Source organism: Mustelus asterias, chromosome 22 (genome assembly GCF_964213995.1).
Source record: "Mustelus asterias chromosome 22, sMusAst1.hap1.1, whole genome shotgun sequence".
In the NCBI taxonomy this organism is placed as follows: Eukaryota; Metazoa; Chordata; class Chondrichthyes; order Carcharhiniformes; family Triakidae; genus Mustelus; species Mustelus asterias.
Window position 1 is genome coordinate 23553492 of NC_135822.1, and position 11814 is coordinate 23565305.

General features: G+C 46.9%; 1 protein-coding gene across 1 annotated transcript in view; it reads right to left on the reverse strand.

The window, feature by feature from the left end:
* The window catches only part of LOC144509924 (uncharacterized), a 73966-nt gene extending 68205 nt beyond the window's left edge, over nucleotides 1-5761 (reverse strand). The window contains exon 1 of the mRNA XM_078238923.1: nucleotides 5392-5761. Coding sequence (XP_078095049.1) covers nucleotides 5392-5578 — 187 coding nt within the window. The 5' untranslated portion in view covers nucleotides 5579-5761. The remainder of the gene's footprint in view (nucleotides 1-5391) is intronic.
* Between the last annotated feature and the right edge of the window lie 6053 nt (nucleotides 5762-11814).

Consider the following 11814-nt stretch of genomic DNA (forward strand, 5'->3'; position numbering starts at 1 on the left):
CAGCCCACTGGCCCAATTGATCACCGCGTTGCAATCCAAGATAACCTTCTTCACTGTCCACTCTGCCACCAATCTTGGTGTCATCTGCAAATTTACTAACCATGCCTCCTATATTCTCATCCAAATCATTAATATAAATGACAAATAACAGTGGACCCAGCACTGATCCCTGAGGCACACATCTTTGGACTGTGGGAGGAAACTGGAGCACCTGGAAGAAATCCAAGCAGACACGGGGAGAATGTGCAAACTCCACACAGACACTGACCCGAGGCTGGAATTGAAACCGGGTCCCTGGAGCTGCGAGGCAGCAGTGCTAACCACTGTGTCATCATGCCGCCCTATGCATGAAAAATGTGTGAAATAACCTTCGTATATCTGAAAAAGGCATTTTGTCAAAGCTTTTCATTTGGCACTCATCAGGACGCTTTTCAAATATACCAATGTCAGGGAAACAACAACTTAGAGATAGCTCTTTAGGCTAAATCGATCAAAGAATATGGGAAAAAGGCGGGGGGGGGGGGGGAGATCAGGATATTAAATTTGATGATCAGCCAGGATCAAAATGAATGTTGGAGGAGACTTGAAGGGGCAAATGGCCTACTTCTGCTTCTAGTTTCTATGTTTCCATGTTGCTGCACGAGAATTATAAAGCATACAGTCTAAAGTTGCTGTTTCCCCTGACATTGGTACCTGGGGAGTCGGTTAGCTCAGTTGGCTGGATGGTTGGTTTGTGATGCCAAGAGCACGGGTTCAATTCCCGTACTGGCTGAAGTTATTCATGAAGGTCCTACCTTCTCAACCTTGCCCTTTGCCTGAAGTGCAGTGATCCTCAGGTTAAATCACCACCAGTCAGCTCTCCCCCTCAGAGCACCCTATGGTCATCTGGGACAATGGCGACTTTACTGATTTACTAGCAAACGACTATTTGACCTCATGTAGTTTAACATCAATTTAAGATAGAAGACATTCGCTTAACCTTTTTGAAGCTAAACTGCTCCGGCTTTACAATAGCAGCGGGTCTTCACTGCTGGTTGTAAAATCCACATGACTGTGTGACACAGAGAAATTCACTCCCCCCACTTTAACTCTGTGAGATGATGCATCTTCCCACAAATGACAGTGGACTCCAGCCAAGAAACCCAAGAAAAGTTGTCAGAGTCACACACTTTACATGAATTTAGCAGACTCCTAAATGTCTGGGTGGCTATGTCACCCTCTCCTGCTGCGCCAATGGAATCATGGACACCTTAGATACGAACATAAGAAATTAGTAGTAGGCCATTCGGCCCCTTGAGCCTTCTCTGCCATTTGATAAGATCATGGCTGATCTGTTTGTGTTTCAGGTTCTACATCCCCCCCCCCCACCCCCCTCCGAGAACCTTTAATTCCCTATCGACCTCTGCCTTAAATGACCCCACCTCCACCACTTACTGAGGCAGAGAGTTCCAAAGTCACACCTCCTCAGAGGAAAAAAACATATGAACACAGGAATTAGGAGCACAAGTAGGCAAATTCACCCCTTCGAGCCTGCTCCGCCATTCAATCAGATCATGGCTGATCTCTCCCTGGTCTCAAATCCACCTCCCCACCTGTTCACCATATCCCTTTAACCTGTTTTTAAACCCATTTTTAAAAAATCAGAAATATATCTATCTCCTTCTTGAAACCTTTCAATGATTCAGACTCCACCGCGCTGTGGGGCAGCGAGTTCCACAAATTCACCACCCTCTGCGAGAAGTAGTTCCTCCTCATCTCAGTTTTAAATCTACCGCCTCTCAACCTATTCCCGTGACCTCTTGTTCTAGATTGCTCCACAAGGGGAAACATTTGGTCTATGTTTACTTTGTCAATCCCTTTTAGTATTTTATTTACCTCGATCAGATCCCCTCTCATCCTTCTAAACTCCAGCGAGTATAAGCCCAAACTGTTTAATCTCTCCTCATACATCAAACCTTCCATCCCCTGAAACTTCTCATCATCTCTGCCCTATAAGGGCGACATCTAATTTTTAAAACTGTGCCTCCCCCCCGCTAGTTCCGGACTCACCCACAAGAGGGAACATCCTTTCGACTTCCAACATACTCCAATCAAGTCATCTCTCACTTCTAAACAAGCCAAGCCTGTCTAACCTTTCCTCATAAGACAACCCACTCATTCCAGGTATCAATCCAGTAAACCTCCTCTGAACCGCCTCCAATGCCTTTACATCCTTCCTTAAATAAAGAGACCAAAACTGCACCCAATATTCAAGATGTGGTCTCACCACTGTCTTGTGTAACTGAAGCATAACACCCTAACATTTACGTTCAATTCCTCTCGCAATAATGGATAGCAGTTCACTAGCTTTCTGAATTACTTGCTGTACCTGCATACTAACTTTTTGTGACTCATGCACTATAACACCTAGATAAACTTTATTTATTAATCACAAGCAGGCTTACATTCACACTGCAATGAAGTTACTGTGAAAGTCCCTAGTGGCCACATTCCGGTGCCTGGTCGGGTGCACTGAGGGAGAATTTAGCACGGCCAATTCACCTAACCAGCACGTCTTTGGACCGTGGGAGGAAACCAGAGCACTCGGAGGAAACCCACGCAGACACAGAGAGAACGTGCAAAACTCTGCACAGACAGTGACCCAAGCCAGGAACTGAACCCGAGTCGCTGGCGCTGTGAGGCAGCAGTGTTAGCCACTGTGCCGCCCTCTGCAGCCATTCTCCATTTAATACTTCTTTTATTCTTCTTGCCAAAGTGGACAACTTCACACTTTCCCACATCACATGCCAGATTTTTGCCCACTCACTCAACCTATCTATATCCGACTGCAACCTCCTTATGATTGACAGGTGTCCCTCAGGACGCATCCCCCACATTGGTGCCAATTGCAACTAACCTTCTACCCCGTGACCGACCTGCCTTTTTTGCCTTCCTTGTTGGTTTAAAATCCATTTCATCTCCAACTTTTTGCAGTCCTGACAAAAAGTCATCAACCTGAAAAGATTAACTCCCTTTCTTTCTCCACAGATATTGTCAGGCCTGCCAAGTGTTTCCAGCATTTCCTGCCTTGATTTCAGATTTCCAGCATCTGCAGTATTTTGTGTTTTTAAAATATATTCTCTGACAGCAATGCTATGAAATCGAATCACACCGGAACTCTGGATTTATAACGGGAGGGTGGAGGAATTTGTGCTTTATCCATGTACGTTGAATTGGAAAAAAAAACAGAAGTCCCTTTTTGTTTACCTGTCTCACTGGGTTTATTCCACACATGGTGACATGCGTTTGTGTGTGAAGGAAAGGTTGGCTCATTAACTGAAGGTGCTAACATTTGGATGTCGTGAGACAAACGATAAATGTTTGCAGCCAGTTCCAGGCAGGTGGTAGCAAAGAAACAAGTCAATGGAAATTTAATCAAAGCTAAACTTTTCCCTCAAGACTCAATCTCTTTAATCTGGTTAGAACCAAGAATATGATTTACCAACAACGTGGCAATGCTGACATCTCCTCAGTATCGCAGCACCTGTTTACATGGGTTTGAATTTTTTGAGTTACTTTCTCTGGAGAGAGAGGGGGTGGGGGAGGGATGCACACACCTCAGCTCAGCTGCCCAGCATCTCCACCAGTTACTTTTATAGTGCTTAGACAGAGAGATATTCAGCACAGAAACAGGCCCTTTGGCCCAACCCGTCCATGCCAACTAGGTTTCATAAACATAAACATTTGCTGCCTTTGAGCCATATCCCTCTTAACCTTTCCCATACATGTACCTGTCCAAATATCTTTTACATGCTGTAATTGTACCTGCCTCTACCACCTCTTCAGGCAGCTTAATCCACCCTCTGTGAAAAAGAGTTCCCCTCAGTTCCTTTTTAAATCTTTCCCCTCCCACCTTAAACCTATGCCCTCTAGTTTTGGACTCCCCTACCCTGGGGAAAATACCTTGGCTATTCACCTTATCTCTGCCCCTCATGATTTTATAAACCTGTATAAGGTCACCTCTCATCCTCCTACGCTCCAGGGGAAAAAAAGTCCCAGCCTATCCAGCCTCTCGTTATAATTCAAACCTTCCAGTTCCAGTAACATCCGTGTAAATCTTTTTTGCACCCTTTCCAGTTTAATTACATCCTTCCTATAGCAGGGCGACCAGAATTGTACACAGTGCTCCAAATGTGACCATTGTACGGTTGTAACAATGTCCCAACTCCTGCACTCAATGCTGTGACCAATGAAGGCAAGTGTGCCTTCTTTGCCACCCTGTCTACCTGTGACGCCACTTTCAAGGAACTATGTACCTGCACCCCTCAGTCTCTCTTCGACAACACTCCCCGGGACTCTACCATTAACCGTGCAAGCCCTGCCCTGGTTTGTCTTACCAAAATGCAACACCTTGCATTTAAATATTTTAAACCTGAACTCCCTCTAAGTCCAGTGCACTTTATTCCATGCTGGATTCAACTGCAGAAGGATAAGCTTGTTCCCTCTGGGACTCTCATGCAGCCCCTCTCCCTCACATTGGCCCCACACGTACATTTTACACTTCCAGTACCACAGAAATTGCAGTGACAACAGAACCAACGAGATCTCTTCAAAGTTCAGATCTTTACACAAACCGAGAGAACCCCCGCCCCCCCCCCCCCAAATCAGTCTAACAAAGGACCGGCACTGTCACCATCAAAATAATCTGAACCAACTACAATGCCAAACAAGTTCCCTTATCCAAAAAAACGAATCTGTCCTCTCGTCGGAGTTTCAGCTAACAAGGATCGTTGAACTGGCTAGAGTGGCAGCTTCCATAAGTTCTGAATAACTCCACAACGCGTTCAACAATTCCCCAGGGAAAAGTGTCTTTCAACTGCTGCCATGATTCAGGCCCTTCCGCCTAAGGGTTCGAATACAACTAAGCAGACAGCCAGCTAGCTCCTCATGGTGACACCAGCAGGGGACGGGGCAAGGGAAAGGGGGCTTAGATTGAACTGTTACAGCTAGCTGTTTGATCACACATGTTTAGATTTAGATTTGCTTAACACTTGTTTTTTTTTGGGGGGGGGGGTGGGGCGGAAGCAGGGTGCGAGTTGATAGTGGAAAGCTTTTTTTCATAACTTCTGGCAAGAGAGGACAATTATCCCAGGAATGTAAACATACAAAATTAGCAGTGTATACAATACCCACCCTCCCAAAAAAAGTAAAGGAAGTTATGACTGTGCAAAAAAAGAGACATTTTTAACTTAAAAGGCCGAATCAAATCTTTTGGCTCTGTGGGATTTTAAACATTTAGCATACTCCAAAATGTTACAATCACCGGATGACTCTTAACCCCGCCCTCCGGTTTATTCTAGCTGTGGCTGCAACAAACTCCTCTTGGAAAACAGTTTCATGGGGCAGACCCACCTTGTAACTGCGCCGAGACGGATTCCTGCTGCTGCTTGTATTTCTGGGCCAGCACCTCGGCGTTCCTCAGGCTCTCCTTCAGGTGGGTGTAGGTGTAAAACCCGAACCCGAAACAAAGTACAACTAGGACACAGAATGCCGTCTGGAGAAGTCCCTTCTGCCTCCTGGAACACATCCCATTTCCCATGGTGGAAGAAACTCAGCGTCCCCCTCCCACCCTCCCCTATCGCTCTATGCAGCCACCATTGTTGTGGTGGGCATCAGTAATTGGGAGTCCCCACACTTCCCTCCCCACACTTCCCTCCAGCTGGATTGAGGATGAACAAGCGTGGTCCACACAGTGAATGTAGCAAAAAGCGGCCCCGGGGATACATTCACTCGCTACATTTCGGAAGTAGCGAAATTGACACGGAAACCGACCAATGGGGCATGCCGCTTTTCATGTCGTGCGCAGCCCTCAGTCAATCAGCTCTGGGGTCTGGAGGTAGATTACACCAGGCCTATTCCCTCCCCTCCTCTCATTCCCTGGGTGTTCAGTGCAGGTAAAGCAGGATTTTACACTGTGTTTAATATCAACACACAATGTCCATTCCCCCAGCCTATCCAGTTCACATTGAAACTTTGGATTCCACTCTAGTCAGCGCCCTCCGACACTGGAAGACCGCACATGCATTCCTGAACGGTCTTGACCTTTGTAAAGATCCCTCCGCCCCCTCCTCCCGTTTATACCTGCTTCCCAAGCCATTCCATGGCATAACATCATTTGTGTGGGAATGCATCGATGGATTGCGCTTACAGCTAGTGGCATTTGCTACCAAATAAACCTGTTGGACTTTAACCTGGTGTTGTAAGACTTCTTACTGTGTTTACCCAAGTCCAACGCCGGCATCTCCACATCATTGCGATTACAGACACAGGAAATATCGGTGAGTGGGTCAGAGGGCTGAGTTATACAGGAGCAGAATTAGGCCATTTGGCCCATCGAAATTGCTGTGCCATTCGATCATGGCTAATATGTTTCTCAACCCCATTTTTTTTATTCGTTCATGGGTGTGGGTGTCGCTGGGTGGGCCAGCATTTAAGAATCAACCACATTGCTTTGGCTCTCGAGTCACATGTAGACCAGACCAGGTAAGGGTGGCAGATTTCCTTCCCTAAAGCACATTGGTGAACCAGATGGGTTTTTCCAACAAGCGACAATAGTTTCATGATCATCATTAGACTTTTTAATTCCAGATTTTCTGAATTCAAATTTCATCATCTGCTGTGCCGGGATTCGAACCCAGGGCCCCAGAACATTAGCTAAGTTTCTGGATTGATAGTCTAGCGATAATACCATTAGACCATCGTCTCCCTATTGTCGTGCCTTTTCCCCATAATCTTTGACCCCTTTACCAATCAAGAATCTATCTATCTCTGTCTTAAATACACTCAGTGACCTGGCCTCCACAACCTTCTGTGGCAAGGAATTCCACAGATTCACCACCCTCTGGCTGAAGAAATTCCTCCTCATCTCGGTTCTAAAGGCCCTTTACTCTGAGGCTGTGCCCTTGGATCCTAGTCTCTGCTACTAATGGAAATATCTTCCCTATGTCCACTCTATCCAGGCCTTTCAATATTCTGTAAGTTTCAATAAGATCCCCCCTCATCCTTCGAAACTCCATCGAGTACAGGCCCAGAGTCCTCATACGTCAAGCTCCTGTGATGGAAAATGGAATTAGAATAAATAAGCGCTTGATGGCCAACGCAGACACGATGGGCCAAGTTCCTGTGATGGATAATGGAATTGTTGGTTTTACATTCTTCAAAACACAAGTCTGAGAGGAATCCCCAAGAAGAAAAACATGAATTTACACGGCGCCTTTCATGACCACCGAATGCCTCAAAGCGCTTTACGCCCAATGAAGTACTTTTTGAAGTATAGCCACTGTTGTAATGTATGAAAAGTGACAGCCAATTTGCACACAGCAAGGAACGAAATAAAAAAGCAACATGATCACGGCCAGATAATCTGTTTGTGTGTTGTTGATTGCTGACGAATATTTGCCAGGACAATTGGAATAACTCAGCTGCCCATCTTCAGATAGTGCCATAGGATCTTTTAACATAAGAACTAGGAGCAGGAGTAGGCCATCTGGTCCCTCGAGCCTGCTCCGCCATTCAATAAGATCATGGCTGATCTTTTCATGAACTCAGCTCCACTTACCCGCCCGCTCACCATAACCCTTAATTCCTTTACTGTTCAAAAATTTATCTATCCTTGCCTTAAAAACATTCAATGAGGTAGCCTCAACTGCTTCACTGGGCAGGGAATTCCACAGATTCACAACCCTCTGGGTGAAGAAGTTCCTCCTCAACTCAATCCTAAATCTGCTTCCCCTTATTTTGAGGCTATGCCCCCTCGTTCTAGTTTCACCTGCCAGTGGAAACAACTTCCCTGCTTCTATCTTATCTATTCCCTTCATAATCTTATATGTTTCTATTAGATCTCCCCTCATTCTTCTGAATTCCAATGTGTAGAGCCCCAGTCTACTCAGTGTCTCCTCATAAGCCAACCCTCAACTCTGGAATCAACCTAGTGAATCTCATCTGCACCCCCTCCAGTGCCAGTATATCCTTTCTCAAGTAAGGAGACCAAAACTGTACACAGTACTCCAGGTGTGGCCTCACCAGCACCTTATACAGTTGCAACATAACCTCGCTGTTTTTAAACTCCATCCCTCTAGCAATAAAGGACAAAATTCCATTTGCCTTCTTAATTACCTGCTGCACCTGCAAACCAACTCCTTGAGATTCCTGCACAAGGACACCCAGGTCCCTCTGCACAGCAACATGCTACAATTTTTTTACCATTTAATTAATAGTCCATTTTGCTATTATTCCTACCAAAATGGATGACCTCACATTTACCAACATTGTACTCCATCTGCCAGACCCTCGCCCACTCACTTGGACTATCTATATCCCTCTGCAGACTTTCAGCGTCCTCTGCACACTTTGCTCTGCCACCCATCTTAGTATCATCTGCGGATTTTGACACACTACACTTGGTCGACAACTCCAAATCATCTTTTATACCCATCCAAGCAGCTAGCGGGTCTCAGTTAGGAACATAGTTCATCAGGTTAACCCTTTAGGTAGCACTCCCAACAGAACATTGGCCCCAGAGAACTGTACTGGGGTATTAATCTTGATTATTGTGCTCAAGCCCAGAAGAAGGGCTTGAATCTCTACACTTGAGACTCAGGGACAAGAGACAGCTTTTACTTATGGGGGAGCGGAGGGTCAGGTGGGGAGAGGGTTCATGGGAGAAGGGTTGGTGGTGGGGATGAGGTGGGGGGAGGGTTGGCAGGGGGAATGAGGTGGGGGAAGGTTGGGGGGAATGAGGTGGGGGGAGGGTTGGGGGGAATGAGGTGGGGGGAGGGTTGGGGGGAATGAGGTGGGGGGGAGGGTTGGGGGGGGGATGAGATGGGGGGAGAGTGAGGTGGGGCGAGGGTTGGTGTGGGGATAGACGGTGGGATATACAGAGTAGAAAAAAACAAGTATGCAAAAGAAAAGTAACCGTTGAGAGACACCTGCTATACTATACAAGTAGAATTAGGATTTGGTTTGATCTCCTGTGATTCAAGTTTTTTGACTTATAGGCAGCTTATGGATTTGTACTGTTGCTGGAACAATCACTTTATTTTCTGCAGAGTTGCAGGATGTGTGATTCTCATGTCTGTTGGTTTTTCGCAGCCGCATTGTGAATGAAGAATGAGATGAGGGAGTGACAATGATTAGTTACAGATTGGCCGGCTGGAGGTTTTGTAGGAACTACCTAAGTTCTGAGGGGGTGGTCTTGCTCAAAATAACTGTTATCGGGACATAATGAATCATCTCGCACACCGTGTGACTAGAGACCTATAAGAACCTCACAAATTGTAGAGGGAATCAGGATGGAAAGAGTTGAATCGGGTCACATCTCTACCCAGAGGGAAAATGTGATAATATTGTTTATTTCTCTGGAAAGACAGGTGCAAATACCAATGTTTCATAGAATCCCTACAGTGCAGAAGGAGGCCATTCGGCCCCATCGACTCTGCACTGACCACAATCCCACCCAGGCCCTATTCCCGTAACCCCACACATTTACTCTGCTAATCCCCCTGACACTAGGCTCAATTTAGCATGGCCAATCCACCTAACCCACACACCTTTGGCGCAAAATCCCACAAAAGTCAAAAAATTAGAACCTTGTTGGCGAGATCTCACTTTCAGATTTTCCCTGCAGCCCACCAATGGCGTAATGAGATCCCGATCATTTCAGTGGATTAACATATCAGAGGGCTTCCCTGCTCTATCGTTTCCCCCCCCCCCCTCCCCATTAAGAATTCCCCCGTCGTTGATGTGACGTCACTTCAGCAAGGTTTACAACTGGTTTTAAAAATGGGAAGTGGGAATGGAGGGATACAAAAGAATGGTCTAGTTTGGACCAGGGAGCGGCACGGGCTTGGAGGGCCGAAGGGCCTGTTCCTGTGCTGTATTGTTCTTTGTTCTTTGAACCAGGTGAAGAGGGTCCACCGGGGGCACACAGGTAAGTATAACCTCCTGGGGGGGGGGGGGGGGGGCGGAGAGACATGGCCGGGCAGTGCCGTGGAACTGGCACTGGGCCAGCGAGTGGGGGCTTCAGTTGGGAAGGTCCACGCAGGGGGAGGGGGTTCCCCTTGTTGTGGAGGGGGGGGTCCCTGTGTCCCAGGAGTCCCAGTTGTGGGGGATTATCTTTTTTTTTGGGAGGGATATTTTATTAAACATTGAGGTGTCCTCTATAAATGGTGCCCCGATCTCTGGAGAGCTGCATTGTCAGCTCCATCAGGTCCCATTCCACCAGCGTGCTGGCGTGAAACCCTCCTCCATATATTTTTAAACTGTTCTGGATAATATGGAGAGGAAGGCCAGCCGGCAAGCTGCACACCAGTTTCCTCACCTGGTCCAGCACTTAAAAGTTTAAAATGCTTATTTGTTAGTCTCACAAGTAGGATTTCGGTCTGTGTGTACATCCCCGATACTTAGTAACAGCGAGCAGGTAACCAATAGGTAGAAAAGCCTTCAGCCACTCAGTACCTGCCCAATGAAGTTCCGGCCTTGGAGCACTGTCTGTGTGGAGTTTGCACATTCTCCCCGTGTCAGCGTGGGTTTCCTCTGGGTGCTCCAGTTTCCTCCCACAGTCCAAAGATGTGCCGGTTAGGTGGATTGGCCATGACAAATTGACCCTAGTGTCAGGGGGATTAGTAGGGTAAATGTGTGGGGTTATAGAAATAGGGCCTGGCTGGGATTGTGGCCGGTGCAGACTCGATGGGCTGAATGGCCTCCTGTACTGTGGGGATTCTATGACTTGGAAAGTCAGACAGCAAGTCCCAGCTGGAGGTTGAAGCGAAATGCTCAGTCTTTTTATTAGTTTCACAAGTAGGCTTACATTAACGCTGCAATGAAGTTACTGCGAAAATCCCCTAGTCGCCGCACTCCGGCGCCTGTCCGGGTACACTGAGGGAGGATTTAGCATGGTCAATGCACCCTAACCACCACGTCTTTCAGACTGTGGGAGGAAACCAGAGCACCCGGAGGAAACCCACACAGACACGGGGAGAACGTGCAAACTCCGCACAGACAGTGACACAAGCCGGGAATTGAACCCGGGTCCCTGGTGCTGTGAGGCAGCAGTGCTAACCACTGTGCCACCCTTAGAAAAGAAAGTGGAAAATTTGGCCCAAATGTCCACTGCTTAGAGATATTGCAGTTAACAATGACCTGGTCGAACACAATAAAAGGATTAAGTTGTGAACCATATTTAGTATCCGATTTGATTTCTCTTTCACACTAGAACAAGCCATGGGCAGGTGAACTGATGCAAAGCAAATTAATAGCAGGAAGTCTTTACACAAATGGTGACCTACCTGTGGAATGGGTTTCTGGGTACAGTAGCAGAGTCAAAACACAAGAATCAATGAAATCCATTGGCTTGGGATTGGGTAGGGAAAGTGTCGAATATTTCTGGAGGGGCCAGCTGAGATGGGCTGAATGGCCTCTCTCATCAATATTGATCTTGCAAAAAAGATAGGTAGTACTTCAGATGTGACAGTCCCTAAATTGCCAATCAGAAAGGCATTGGCATAGCTGATAAGGAAAGAGGCATGTCATTGTGGTGCATTGGGGAGTTGCTAAGGCACAGTGTTCAGGACGGCACGGTGGCACAGTGGTTAGCACTGCTGCCCTACAGTGCCAGGGACCCGGGTTCAATTCCCGCCTTGGGTGACTGTCTGTATGGAGTTTGCACGTTCTCCCCCATGTCTGCATGGGTTTCCTCCCACAATCCAAAAATGTGCGGGTTAGGTGGATTTTTCATGCTAAATTGACCCTTAGAGTCAGAGGAATTAGAGGGCCTGG